The sequence below is a fragment of the Hoplias malabaricus genome, chromosome 4 (genome assembly GCF_029633855.1).
Source record: "Hoplias malabaricus isolate fHopMal1 chromosome 4, fHopMal1.hap1, whole genome shotgun sequence".
NCBI lineage: Eukaryota > Metazoa > Chordata > Actinopteri > Characiformes > Erythrinidae > Hoplias > Hoplias malabaricus.
Window position 1 is genome coordinate 43,389,063 of NC_089803.1, and position 15,523 is coordinate 43,404,585.

General features: G+C 41.8%; 1 protein-coding gene across 1 annotated transcript in view; it reads left to right on the forward strand.

Moving 5' to 3' along the window:
* Positions 1 to 415: 415 nt before the first annotated feature.
* Positions 416 to 15,523, forward strand: part of plxnc1 (plexin C1) — a 43,877-nt gene continuing 28,769 nt past the window's right edge. The window contains exons 1-11 of the mRNA XM_066666871.1: positions 416 to 1,763; positions 2,323 to 2,451; positions 2,678 to 2,809; positions 3,559 to 3,659; positions 5,937 to 6,042; positions 6,146 to 6,296; positions 10,961 to 11,054; positions 11,947 to 12,040; positions 14,435 to 14,467; positions 14,978 to 15,108; positions 15,192 to 15,368. Coding sequence (XP_066522968.1) covers positions 858 to 1,763; positions 2,323 to 2,451; positions 2,678 to 2,809; positions 3,559 to 3,659; positions 5,937 to 6,042; positions 6,146 to 6,296; positions 10,961 to 11,054; positions 11,947 to 12,040; positions 14,435 to 14,467; positions 14,978 to 15,108; positions 15,192 to 15,368 — 2,054 coding nt within the window. The 5' untranslated portion in view covers positions 416 to 857. The remainder of the gene's footprint in view (positions 1,764 to 2,322; positions 2,452 to 2,677; positions 2,810 to 3,558; positions 3,660 to 5,936; positions 6,043 to 6,145; positions 6,297 to 10,960; positions 11,055 to 11,946; positions 12,041 to 14,434; positions 14,468 to 14,977; positions 15,109 to 15,191; positions 15,369 to 15,523) is intronic.

The following is a 15,523-nucleotide window of genomic DNA, read 5'->3' on the forward strand; positions in this document are numbered from 1 at the left end:
CTTGATCCACAAACGCAGATTCAACAATTTACAAATACATTTTAAATTCGAGATTTCGGCTTTACAAATATTTGCAATGTAAATTTCAACAAATGTACTTATTTTCGCATAACATTGTGATATATGTGATATCTATGAAAACCAAAAACACCTGAATGTAACTGTATTTGTACAAATTGCAGACGGTGAGACACAGATTGGGATGTATTCATTTGTGAATAGTGAAACATATTTGTGGCTTGTGTTTAATTTGTGGATTAACATTTACGCAAAGTATTTTGAGTATAATCTCTCTCCATACTTATAACTAAACTCTTTTCAGAGAATACGAGAATATATGTACAGGTAAAATTCAAGATTAATGGTTATTTAATGGCTATACGGCTGCGTGTCCCGCGAAGGGGAGTTGGATTCCTGTTACAGCTCCACACTACTGTCCTAGTGTCTCCACTGGGGCGCAGCACTGAGACGTGAAAGACCATAAAGTTACAAAAGTCACCAGCGCTGTCACATATCGATTAATCTCAACTGTGTTGTGAGTCCCTTCTCTGACCTGGATACAGTTTTATTGTCTGGAAAATCTGAGTTACTGGAACCGTTCAGGGTGATATCTACACTGTAGAACAATGTTTATTGGTCATCAGTGAGTTCAGGGAGGACTTCAGCAGCTGAACACACTTTAATCTGGATCCTAACGACGGCTGAGGATGTGCTACACTCACTGAACACGGAAGACTTCAGCTCCGTCCACTTTCCTCAGACCGGGGTCTAAAGGCACTGTCACCCTCTTCTCTCAGCTCCACACCGAGAGTAAACTGACACTGTCTCTGAACCTGAGCTCCACTCACACCTGTAAAATGAGGGCTGTGTTTCTGGGAATCCTTCTTTTATTTGAAAGCAGTGTTTACGCGTTAATGGAGATCACCTTTAAAGGAGAAATCAGGGACTTTGCTGTGGGAAACGGGACAGTTTTCGTTGTCACAGACTCTCAGCTTCTTCAGCTGCGGCACGACCTCGTAGAAGAAAAACACAGAGATATTTCTAACCGCACACATCCGATCCAAGTGAATATTTTACTGCCTTTTGAGGCGAATCAGACCCTGATCACATGTGGAACTTCTGACTGTGGATACTGTGAAGTCCTCGATATTAATGATATCACCAGAATTATTCACCGGGAGAGTATTGAAGTTGGACCGTCAGTGAACAAATCAGCTGCCGCTTTTCTTGTAGATTTTAAAAACGGTGGTTCAACAGAAAGTTATATGTTGGTTTCCAGAGAGATCTCAGATGATAATGACGGTTATATAACATTTCGGAACACTCTAGACTCTCAGACAGGAGGAATATTCTCTAAAATTGACAGTGAATCACAAGACGGCGTCATTAAAACACAAAGAGATGTGGAGTGGGTTGACGGGTTCCAGAGCTCTTCTTCCTCTCACTCGTATCTGCTGGTGAACATTAAGTCTAAAGAAGACCCCGCAGTGGTGGTCCTACAGATGAACAACAGTCGAAGTAAAGCAGATATGATCAGATCTCTGAAGGGTGCGAGGCTACATTGCTGTGAGGACAAACCCCGTCCAAAGCTCCTGTCCTCTTCTCCAGTTTTGTCCTCTGATTCTCCTCTTCTTTGGGCGGGAATATTCACTGCGGGAAAAGAGCACGACCCCGAGGACACCGCTTTAGCCGTTTTCAACCTCAGCCAGCTTCAAAACACTGTACCTCCAGAGTTCAGCTGTACCCCACTGTGTGCGGCTAAGGTTAGAAACAGTTAATAAATAAATAGCTGCCATGCATTTTAATATTTCACATTATCTGCCACTTTCCACTGAGAAACTATAATCAGATTAGCTTCATATGTTGGTTTTTAAACCTAACCCAGTAAACAAGGAACGTCCCTGGACGTTCAAAATAGGTCTAAAAGTAGTCTGTCCGTCAAGGACATATTTTAAACGTCAATGGACGTCCAAATTCCATCTTAATAAGTTAGTTAAGTGGTGACCAATCGATAACGTCATTGGACGTCCAAAATGCGTTTTATACAAGTAATTTATTTCGGCACCAATTACTAACATAAATGGACGTGCAAAATACGACTAATAGTCGTCTTTTCAATGTCTGTGTTTGGACGTCTTTTCAACTTTCATTTTCAACCATAAGAGAACGTTGATTAGACGGCAGTCATTACGTTATTTCAACGTTGAATCAACGGCTAAATGTTTACTGGGAATAGTGTAAAAGACATACAATTCATTTTCCTTATAAGCATACTTTTATATTATACATATTTTCCTCAAACATGTTTTTGCGTTTCTGCAGAAAGAAAAACATGTTTTGAATCTACTGGTGGAGGTTTTCAAACACCGTTCAATGACAGCTGTAGTAGCAGAACAGAAAGGATCCTGGATTATGTTTTACATTGGAACTGCGAATGGTCAACTGATGAAGGTCTGTTTTTCTTTCCATTTTTTTCTCTGAAAGAACATGTTTCTCATCATTCAAGAAAATACAAATGTTAGATCAGTCACCTGATTTTTATTTTAATGTTTCCACGATATCCATTTGATTATTTTAGAGTAAACATTTTGCCATATTTTTATCCATGAACAATGGCCAGCACTCACAGCCAATATTATGCTTGTCTTCAATATTTGTTTCCACCTATTGTTTTCAGATTGTGTTGGACAAAGCTTTATCTAGCTGTGCAACAATGCTGTACAGATCTGATGATGATAGAATGGTGTTTCCCAGAATGTACTTTGATCCAGTGGATCGTCAGTACATCTACATAGCTTTGAAAAATCAGGTTAGTGTTTTTCCAGTAGACAGACACATCATCTGAAGTAGACAGATGCATCATTATAATGTCTTAAGACCAAAACTTAAAATAATTTTCCAGCTCTGGATTTATAATCATTGCGGATAAAAAAATTAATTACATTTGATGTAATTGACTGGCCACCTAATCTCATAGGCAACATCTTCAATCATGTTAGAGGCATAAATATTTGGTGGGTCCATATTTGGCTTTATTTTGTTGGTCAGGAAAAATGTATTGTGACAGCTGATTAAATAATCTTAATTTTCCCCTACAGCTCTTCTCCATGCTCCTAAGTGTGTATGTGTGTGTGTGTGTGTGTGTGTGTGTATTGTATTTTTTAAAACAATTAATTTCATATTCAGTTAGGATTCTCATATAATGTTTGCCCTAAAAGTAACTCCAGTACGTGCTTATGCATTTGCTCATGAACATCACCGCTAGTGGCTTGTGCCTCTGGGATCCTAAATCTGTGCTTAATTTTATCTGTTAGGGATTACAAAATCATGAAATTTAAACTGAATTCCTTCTTAAGTGTTCAGTCAGTTGGAAACACTCTACTTAATGAAAACACAGGCTGTTAAAGGAGGAAATTTTTGCTCAGCTTTTTGAAATGAGAGTTTTAGATTATAAAAACCCAGTGCATTATTTAGGTAACAAACTGCAGCAACAACTGCAATTTCAAAAAGAAGGATACTTTTAAATATTTTTTTTTAGTTTATGCGTATGTTTTTCAGATCAGACGGGTGTCAGTGACTCAGTGCAATATGTTCCTCACGCTGAAAGACTGCAGAGCTTCTCAGGATCCTTCCTGTGGCTGGTGTTTGACCACAAGAAAGTAGGTTTCTAACAAATTTGAATACATCAGTCACAGGCACGACATCAGGGGTCATTTAATGGAACAATTGCCAAGAGCCAGTGATCCTGATCTAGTGTCATAATCCCCAAACAAATTCACTACATGTTGTAAATGATTCAATAATGTCAGGTTCACAAACAATTATTGTGAAACTTAAGCTTATCTCAACTGCCATGTGTGCCCACTATACTGATGGTTATTTATTGTACAACAAAACAGACTCTATATCATTCACTCATTTTGCAGTGTTAATCAGTTGCTTATGGGAGTGATCAAAATAAAAAAAACAGAGAACACACAAATCTGTAAAGTATGACAGGTTTGCTCCAATACGAAATTTATTATAAACGTGTTATATTAGCTGGGATTCCATTAATGAATTATGTATATTTGGACACATTTAATAAAAATTATTTTATAAAATTAAAAAAAGGAAAGAGTTTGCATAACTTGTCTGTATACATAATCCATAATTTTAACAAGCTATTTTTTTTTAAATATTCTTCACTGAACCTCCATAGGGCCACCTCAGAGCATTTACTATTTGGGTGGTGGATCATTCTCAGTGCTGCAGTGACACTGACATGGTGGTGGTGTGTTTTGAGCTGAGATGCACTGGATTACTAGCACATCGTTTCTACACTCACTGTCCATTTTATCAGCTCCACTGACAGGAGCATTTTGTAGTTCTACAATTACAGGATGTTTCTCTACATACTTTCTTATTTCCATTTCACCCTGCTCTTTAATGGTGAGGACCCCTAGAGGACCACGACAGAGTAGGTATGATTTGAGTGGTGGATCAGTCTCAGCACTGCAGTTACACCGACATGGTGGTGGTAGTAAGTGTTGTGCTGGTATGAGTGGATCAGACACAGCAGTGCTGCTGGAGTTTCACGAACAGAGTCCTCTCTGTTAGACACACCTACCTACTTCATTGGTTCACCTTAAGTGTAAAGTCAGAAACAGTAGCAGAGATTACCTAATGTTTGCACCAATGAATTTGTGTAAACTACTGTTATTACATAAATATTATAGAGAGGAATTGTGCCAAAATTAAAAGCAATGTGAAATGCAAGGATGCATTTAAAAGATTACATTGAGATTCTGATACAAATTCAACATATTATTCTTTGAATGGAAATCGACACGTATTGACAGAGTTGACGTATTGAAGAGACAGAGTGGCATTAAATGAATGTAATGAATATTTTTTATTTCATTATGGCACATTTTCTGCATGTCTGTATTTAAAAGTAATCTCACGTATATTGCATTACAATGAGATGTTTAATTTTAAAGTACGGTATCTCACGATGTAAAGCAATACAGTTGTGTACTTGTTACATTTTGAAGTGACTGTATTCAATTCTGACACTAATTCAGCATGTAATTTTTAAAATGCAAATCCTCGAGTATTGTTTTTTAGTAACAAGGTCAAGCAATGTGAAAACTATGTAATAGCGGTTTTGCTTTTAATTTTGGCACATATTCTTCATTTTAGTGTGGAAAAACATTGACGTGTGCGGATTGCATTTCACATTGTCCTATTGCAGTGATTGTTTTTCTATTTGGCACTAATTCCTCTCCATAATATATAGAACTGAATAAAAGAATAAAAAAATAGAGGACTGATTAAAACACTGAATATACTTGTGTTCTGAAGTATAGTCAATGGTGATCACCAATTTAGCTGTCTCTGTTAATGATAAAAGAAAGACAGGTTAATCAAGAAATCTTTCTTGTTCTCTTATGTTCTCTTTTAATGATAATAATTGGTTGAGTCATGCCAACTACCATACTAACATAACCACTACACACAGTTTTCAGGTTCTCTGTGCATTCTTTGAGGAGTCATACTAGCCTCAGGATTTGCAAACAATTATAAGGCTTCATATTAATACAGAAGGGCAGTTTGGACTCCAAGAAAATTATATTCAGTTGAATTCAATTAAATTCAGTTCAGTACATATGTAACATAATATCTTTGTAAGCTATATTTTGCTTTCAATGTTAAGACATGTAGGAGGAAATTTACTGTTAATAATATGTTACTATATTGTTTACATAACCCTTGCCTTATCTAAATAGTTGTATGGAGTATTATCTTACCATTCTTGTTAATGAGGACAGAACATTTCAGAAATATTTTATTCATGCATGTTGAAAATCTCCAGATACTCTTTAGTTGTTCCTTGGGCAATATACACACAGTGTTAATGATGTGTGATTTGTTTCTCATTTTGGCCACTCTAGATGCTCTACTGAGGCTAATTGTTCAAATTCTGCTTGGATTTCTATTTCTGAAGATTCTTTTCAGAAAGAGCTGATTTCTTTTCAAGTAAATGAAGTCTCCACAAAGGTAAAGGGTGTTTATTTGGTTGAATGAACTTATAAACTTGTGAAATAATTTACTGCATTTAATTTAAATGATGATATTCCACTAAATGTACTCTCTTATTCAGGTTACACTAAATCTCTACTTGAATGTGAAGGCAACTCAAAAGCTTCCAATTACATGTAACTTCACAGAAGGTGATGAGAATCTTTGTGACAGTGTGAATGATTTTCCCAAATGTACCTGCAATATCTCCAAAGAGCGACTGCCTGTGAATGGTCAGTTTGAATATTTATAGTTCTGGACTTTAAATGATTAATTTATTTGTAGTGAATAGGATTTACTTGTTGAATAGGCAAATAAACTATATTATACTGTGCATTCATAAGTTTGTGTTATTCGCTGTATTATACATGTATAAATGTACACATGTTGTTTCCCTTTAGTATATTGAAGCTGGAGTACATTTCCTTCTGACATAATGATCTTCAAGGGCTTACAGTTTCATCCATAAAATATTTGACAATATTAAAGGCAGGAAATTGGCCTACAGAAATGTAGAGTGCCGTTAAAATTGTAAAGATTATGCAAATTATTTATCACCCTACAATCAGTTAAGACAGAAAGTTACAGTGAACCAACTCACCCTTATACTGAGAATATAGGTGGGAACCATTTTAACTGGGGGCTACAGTATTCCCCCTTCTATATTAAAGCTAGAGTGCAATTAAAAGTGTAAAAATGATTTAAATTAGATATTACTATATGATCAGTTCCCATATTTAGTTATATTAAACCAATTCACCTTTATACTGGGAATATATGTGGGTAACCTCACAACACTGAAGTCCTCACAACCAGATGGTGATTGGTTGACAGCTCAGTCCCTCTCTTTTCCAGAGTGTCCAAAACATATGGCCTCACAAAATCGATCATTGACCTTTGGCCCAAGGTGCTCTGGTATCAAGTACATTTATGAGCCATTTGTATTCGAACATGGTGTTATGGACAAACCATAAAACATCCATCCATCCATCCATTATCCACCGCTTATCCGGGTCCGGGTCGCGGGGGAAGCAGTCGGAGCAAAGAAACCCAGACCTCCCTCTCCCCAGCCACCGACTCTAGCTCCTCCGGGGGTATACCGAGGCGTTCCCAGGCCAGTCGAGACATATAGTCTCTCCAGCGTGTTCTTGGTCTGCCCCGGGGCCTCCTCCCCGTTGGACATGCCCGGAACACCTCTCCAGGAAGGCGTCCAGGAGGCATCCGAACCAGATGCCCGAACCATCTCAGCTGGCTCCTCTCGACGTGGAGGAGCAGCGGCTCCACTCCGAGTCTCTCCCGGATGTCCGAGCTCCTAACCCTGTCTCTAAGGGAGAGTCCAGACATCCTGCGGAGAAAACTCATTTCAGCCGCTTGTACCCGCGATCTCGTTCTTTCGGTCACTACCCAAAGCTCGTGACCATAGGTGAGGGTTGGGACGTAGATTGAACGGTAAATCGAGAGCTTTGCTTTTCTGCTCAGCTCTCTCTTCACCACAACGGACCGGTACAGAGCCCGCATTACTGCTGACGCTGCACCGATTCGCCTGTCAATCTCACGCTCCATCTTTCCCTCACTCGTGAACAAGACCCCGAGGTATTTAAACTCCTCCACTTGAGGCAGGATCTCACTTCCAACCTGGAGAGAGCACTCCACCCTTTTCCGGCTGAGTACCATGGACTCGGACTTGGAGGTGCTGATCCTCATCCCTACCGCTTCACACTCGGCTGCAAACTGGTCCAGCAAGAGCCGGAGGTCCCGGCTCGATGAAGCCAACAAGACCACATCATCTGCAAAAAGCAGACATGGAATCCTGAGACCACCAAACCGGACACCCTCCGCCACTTGGCTACGCCGAGAAATTCTGTCCATAAAAATTATGAACAGAACCGGTGACAACGGGCAGCCCTGACGGAGTCCAACTCTGACTGGAAACCAGTCAGATTTACTGCCAGCCATACGAACCAGACTCCTGCTCTGTTTGTACAGGGACTGGATAGCTCGTAACAAAGAGCCCAGTACCCCATACTCCCTGAGCACCCCCCACAGAATACCCCGAGGGACACGGTCGAATGCCTTCTCCAGATCCACAAAACACATGTAGACTGGTTGAGCAAACTCCCATGCACCCTCCAGGATCCTAGCGAGGGTAAAGAGCTGGTCCTGTGTTCCACGACCGGGGCGGAATCCGCATTGTTCCTCCTGGATCCGAGGTTCAACTATCAGTCGGACTCTCTTCTCCAGTACCCCCGCATAGACCTTACCGGGGAGGCTGAGGAGTGTGATCCCCCTATAGTTGGAACACACCCTCCGATCCCCCTTTTTGAAAAGGGGAACCACCACCCCAGTCTGCCAGTCTAGAGGCACTGCCCCCGATGTCCACGCGATGTTGCAAAGACGTGTCAACCAGGACAGCCCCACAACATCCAGAGCCTTGAGGAACCCGGGGTGAACCTCATCCACCCCCGGGGCCCCACCGCCAAGGAGTTTCCCTACCACCTTGGCCACTTCAGCCCCAGTGATAGACGAGCCCCCCCCGGGGTCCCCAAGCTCTGCTTCCTCTGCGGAAGACGTGCTGGTGGGATTGAGAAGATCCTCGAAGTACTCCTTCCACCGTCTGATGACGTCCCCAGTCGAGGTCAACAGTTCCCCACCCCCACCATATACAGTGTTGGTGGAAAACTGCTTTCCCCTCCTGAGTCGCCTGACGGTTTGCCAGAAACTTCTTGGAGCCGACCGAAAGTCGTTTTCCATGTTCTCACCGAGCTCCTCCCACACCCGAGTTTTTGCCTCAGCGACTGCCGAGGCCGCAAGCCGCTTGGCTCCCCGGTACCTGTCGGCTGCCTCCGGAGTCCCCTGAGCCAACCAGGCTTGATAGGACTCTTTCTTCAGCTTGATAGCCCCCCTCACCCGGGGTGTCCACCACCGAGTGCGGGGGTTGCCACCCCGACAGGCACCGACAACCTTGCAGCCACAGCTCCGTTCAGCCGCCTCAACAATGGAGGTCCGGAACATGGCCCACTCGGACTCAATGTCACCAGCCTCCCCCGGGATGCAGTCGAAGCTCTGCCGGATGTGGGAGTTGAAGATCTTTCTGACAGGTTCCTCTGCCAAACGTTCCCAGCAAACCCTCAGCACACGTTTGGGCCTGCCAGGTCTGTCCGGCATCCTCCCCCGCCATCTGATCCAACTCACCACAAGGTGGTGATCAGTTGACAGCTCAGCGCCTCTCTTCACCCGAGTGTCCAGAACATATGGCCGCAGGTCAGATGATACGACTATAAAGTCGATCATCGAAATGCGGCCTAGGGTGTCCTGATGCCAGGTGTACTTGTGGACACCCTTATGTTCGAACATGGTGTTCGTAATGGACAAACTGTGACGAGCACAGAAATCCAATAACTGAACACCACTCGGGTTCAGATCAGCTGGGCCGTTCCTCCCAATCACGCCCCTCCAGGTCTCACTGTCATTACCCACGTGAGCGTTGAAGTCCCCCAGCAGAACAATGGAGTCCCCAGAATGAGTGTTCTCCAGCACTCCCTCTAGGGTCCCCAAGAAGGCATGGTACTCTGAACTGCTGTTCGGTGCATAAGCACAAACAACAGTCAGAGCCCTTTCCCCAACCCGAAGGCGCAGGGAAATTACCCTCTCGTCCACTGGGGTAAACCCCAACGTACAGGCGCTAAGCTGGGGGGCTATGAGTGAGCCCACACCTGCCTTACGCCTCTCACCCTGGGCAACTCCAGAGTGAAAGAGCATCCAGCCCCTCTCAAGGAGATTGGTTCCAGAGCCCATACTGTGTGTCGAGGTGAGCCCAACTATATCTAGCTGGTACCTCTCAACCTCGCGCACCAGCTCAGGCTCTTTTCCCACCAGAGAGGTTACGTTCCATGTTCCGAAAGCCAGTTTCAGTAACCGAGGATCAGAACGCCAGGGCCCCCGACCCCGACCGCCACCCGATCCACAATGCACCAGACCCGGATTACTACCTCTCCCACAGGTGGTGGGCCCATGGGAGAGTGGACCCATGTATTTCCTTCGGGCTAAGCCCGGCCGGACCCCATAGGTGAAAGTCCGGCCACCAGGCGCTCGCCAAGGAGCCCCTCCCCCAGGCCTGGCTCCAGGGTGAGGCCCCGGTAACCCTGCTCCGGGCAAGGGAGGCTGTGTCCTCGTTGTTATCTTTTTCATCCTTGTCTTTATGGATCACTCTTTGTCTGGCCCATCACCTAGGACCAATTTGCCTTGGGAGACCCTACCAGGGGCTATTGCCCCCGACAACATAGCTCCTAGGCTCACACAGGCACGCAAACCCCTCCACCACGTTAAGGTGGTGATCCAAGGAGGAGCCATAAAACATGGCTAGCACAAAAGTCCAATAACATCACACCACTCGGGTTCAGATCAGGCAGGCCATTCCTCCCAATCACTCTTCTCCAGGTTTCCCAGTCATTGCCAATGTAAGCATTGAAGTCTCCCAGCAAAACAAGAGAGTCAGTACATAGAATCCTCTCTACAAACCTCCCCTCCCAACTGCAACCGGTTTCTTTCACTGACCACCAAGCGCAGTTCATCTCGAACAAGCCTAATGGAACATGTGGCCTGTCTCTTACATTCTTAAACAAAAGAAGTGTGAAATAACATGATTACTGAAGCTTGTATACGATCTGTGTATAAATACCTCATTCAGATTCAGACAGAAAAGCAGAGAAATGTATTAGACCCTGACGTGCTAACAGTTTTCCTTTAGATTAACACTTTCAGGAAGCGGTATGGGTAAGAGTTTATAAGAATTTATAAACATATTAAGACTCCTGGTCGCCACTGTCAGTAATTTATCATAACTCTCAACACCTGATCATGACAAATCCTAAAGTGTTATCATTTTTAATATATCCAGCTACAGCGACTGTCACTATAGGAGATCAAAAGATCACAGAGAGACTTGCACTGAGGATCTGTCCAAACATCAGTGGAACAACATCATATGCTCGGTAAGATTTACAAACACTTTAACCTGCAAACTGTCATCATGATACATTTTAGCTGATGGCTCCTTAAAATGGAAGAAAATGTCATGAAAAATTGCCTTTGTAGTTATTAGCTCACTCGCACACTGAAAATGTTAGATAATAATAATATATAATATTTAATTTAATAAATAATATTTATTGGAACTAAATTAAAATTATGCCCTGATAAAAATGGTGTTGCCCTTCGTAATCAAAATTGCAATTCTTCAGAAAATGCTGAAATCTTGAAAAAGGTGAATAATTTAGAAGTATAAAATATCTGAACTCTGAGGAAGAATATTAGGATCACCATAAATCATTGACCTCTGTATTTAACCCATCCATGGCAGTGAAAATACACATGCACACAGTAGTGATTTGAGGCAGTGAACACACCATTGGAGCAGTGGGCAGCCGCTCTTGGCACCTGGGAATTGTTTTGGGACGTTAGATACCTTGTTCAAGGGCACTTCATCTCTGGATTTTTCTAGTTGGGATTGAACCAGCGACATTCCAGCTTCAAGCCTACTTCTCCTACCATTAAGTCACAGCTACCCTAAATGTTTACAGAAGAAATTTGCCTGAAAATAGCCTTTATTTTGCACAAATCCCATTCATAAGCACACAGAGTTTGTTAGATACTAAAGAGACTTTCATTGTAAGTAGGTTTTAATATAAGATGAAACAATAGATATTTATGTCAAGAATGCCTGGGTATCCCCCAGGAGGAGCTGGTGGAAGCTACATGTGACAGAGGGCTTCTTTGCTTCTGTTGCTACATTCATGCTAGACAATGAATGAATGAATGCATTAATCCTGTCATGTTATGTTGGCTGGTTCAGTTGTTAAGATTTTGTGTTTGTTTTATATGCAGCTGTGTAGTGTGTGTCTCAGTTCACTGTCAGTGGTCCAGCAGTAGTAACGAGTGCAGCTGGACTGATGAGTCAGAACCAAAGGCCCACATAGAGGTAAGGTCATATAACTTAAATCATTATTTTTTTGTTAGAATAGTTGAACAATCCTGGAGATCAGATAGCATGCACACACTGATCAGCCATAACAGTAAACAGACTTGGTTTCACCAAAGAAGCCTATCAAGGTATACCAGTAGACCACTGAAGGTGACCTGTGGTATTTAGCACCAAGTCTTCAGCAGCAGATTCTTCAAGTTGCGTCTTGTAAGTCCTCTATATTGTGACCTGGGGTCTCCATGGATTGGACTTATTTCTTAAGCACATCTCAAAGTTTCTCGATTGACCAAAAGTCTGGAGATACTGAATGCCATATCACAATCTTGAATATTTTGTCATTGCCCTCAAATCATTCCTGGACAATTTTTGCAGTGTGGCAGGGTGCATTATCTTGCTGAAAGAGTCCACTACAGTTAGGGAAAACTACTGCCCTAAAGGGAAGCACTTGGTCTGCAGCAGTGTTTAGTTAGGAGATATATCTCAGAGAAACATCCACATGAATGCCAGGGCACAATGTTTTTCAGCAGGACATTGCCTAAAGCAGGGGAAATTAATTAAAATTCATGAAGGTCCAGTTAGAGAAACTTTTCTCAAGCCAAGGTCCGGAACAATGTATGACCTGTATTATGATCAGTGCCATTTTCTGCATACTGAAGTAGCCTTGTAGTTATAGCAACATTTTATGCAGTTAACAATGGGGTTTCAAATCAAATTACACTTTAAATTACATTTCAATATATTTCAACAAGATTTATAAATATTATAAATAACAAATACTCTAAATAAAATGTCCTTTTTAAATTTTTTTTAATAAAACAAAGATATGCATGAAAAATGCATATATAAAGAAAGTCCCTAATGACTTGTAGTTGCTGTTGACTAATTTACATAACCAGCAATGTGAGTGGCTTTTATTACTGGAGGGCAGGACTTAATCCAATAATCGTTCCCTTATTTTAAATTTTTCTGGTTTTACCTCACACAACACTCTCTTCCTGAAAGTGTCCCAAAAGATGTTTCATCACATCCTTTGGGCTATTTTTACTGGCCCCAGGACAGTGGTGTCTGGAGCCCTGCCCTGTGTGTGTCACTCATTGAAGTCACAACGCTCATCATACAGTGGTGGAGCCAGACAATTTTCATAGGGGTGGCCAGACTGAGACCATTACCCACACAGGGCTGGCACAGAAAATGACACCTTATTTTTTTCTATGTGACGTTGTTGTGGATCTAGTAGTGTGTCTTGATTAATTTATTAATTAAAAGATTAATTTATGCTGGCCTTGGCTACCATTGGCCACCCCCTGGCTTCACCTCTGTCATCATAATGCACAGATCTGATTAACTGAGTATCCTTACGTGTGATATGCAGAAACGTATGCGATTAGTCTGGTAATTTCCTGGCACGCTAAACCTGAACCATAATTGAATAGAGTAGTCACATCATTTAAAACAAACACTCTTTTATAAATTAAACAGCTCTTAATAGTTTATCAGTTACAGGTCCAGGTCTGGATAGGACAGCGTCTGGGTCCGAACTCAAACTGCGGGCCGCCTATTTGTGACCCTAGGCCTAGAGCATCACACCGTTCCCATTGGCTTACTTTCTTTTACTTTTCTTTTTCTTTTACTTTTACTATAGTGCCTTCTTGGGCGGCACGGTGGCGCAGCAGGTAGTGTTGCAGTCACACAGCTCCAGGGACCTGGAGGTTGTGGGTTCGATTCCCGCTCCGGGTGACTGTCTGTGAGGAGTTTGGTGTGTTCTCCCCGTGTCTATGTGGGTTTCCTCCGGGTGCTCCGGTTTCCTCCCACAGTCCAAAAACACACGTTGGTAGGTAGATTGGCGACTCAAAAAAAGTGTCCGTAGGTGTGTGTGTGTGAGTGTGTGTGTTGCCCCGTGAAGGACTGGCGCCCCCTCCAGGGTGTATTCCCACCTTGCGCCCAATGATTCCAGGTAGGCTCTGGGCCCGCCGCGAACCTGAACTGGATAAGCGGTTACAGATAATGAATGAATGAATGAATATAGTGCCATCTTCCCACATGTACCTGTTACCAACAAATCAGCTGCAACAATTGTCTGTTCACTTACTACCAAATATATCCTAACTTTTGAGTGGTGCCATTGTAACAACATATTATAACAAGATGCCATTCTAACAAGATATTAGTGGTTTTAATGTTAATTGATGTACGTGCACAACACAACACATATTTAATTAATGAATATGTTGCACACTATTTTTTATTATACATACTATATGTAAAATTTTGGTCTCGTGAACTTATGTATAAATATACTTTAATGCTATTGGGAGGGGGTAAGTGTTGGCATAATGAGTACAACAAGCATTTTTTTTATTCAGTGAATCTGTTTGTTTCTCCCTTCTGTAGAACATGTGTGAAGACATATCCAAAGGTCATACAGTAAGTGACCATCAGCACTGTCACATGCAGTGTCAGTGTAATGAAATCTTCATCTGGGGGGAAGATAGGGGATTGATAAAGAGAATTGTAGGTGAAAATATGGTGTTTTCTGCCAGACTTAATATGATTGTTTTGGGTATGGTTTTAATACACATAAATCATAATGTAATTTAGCAGTTATATTACACAGCATCTGCATGAAACAAACTAAAGTTAAGACACTTTAATATATGATAAAATGTTATTTTCATTTTCAAGATTAATTGTTTAAAATTAATTGCACAAAATTGTATATCATCAAACATCACTCTAACATCACTACCACCTACCATTCCTGAGACCTTGTCAGCTGGTTTGGTTGTATATATTATTTTACAGTATATGTGTCACAGTAATGTACTTGACATAGGGGTCATTTTATCTCAGTGTGAAATGTGTGTTATAATATGAAGGATTAGTTTAATAGTCAGTTTCACATTCTAAAAACCTTCTCCTTATACCCATTAATAGCCACAAATGTTCTCTCTGAAGCCCAGTAACGTCTCCTTTCTTGGCAAATACAATGCAGTGTTGAAAGGGAGTAATTTGACCCTGGTCAGGAAAATTCGCTTTCAAGGATTACAGGAGTGCACTTCAATGGAGTGAGTGTTACTGCATAAAGTAGGTATATATACATATATGTTTGCAAGCTTTATACATTTGTGTAACTGCTGTGTTTCACCAGGGTTCCAGTGTTGGAGAGCTCCAATGTTTCTCTGAGGTTTAACATACCAAGCGGAAATAAAGGAACAGTGAAAGTGTGTGTGGTGACAGCAGATGGTCGTTGTCATGGTAACATCACAATGAAATATGGCTCCCGGCCCACTTGCACTGGACTACAGCCTAAAACCTCCTGGGCCAGGTACAGCAGAAAAAAATCACTGACACTGTGTAGAACCTGTTTCTTCCTGTTATTTGATTTAAATTAAACATTTCAGAATAGGAAGACTTATTGATTCATGCAATTATGATAGATTGCAAATGGCTGTTAATAGCTTTTCGTTACAAAAATACATG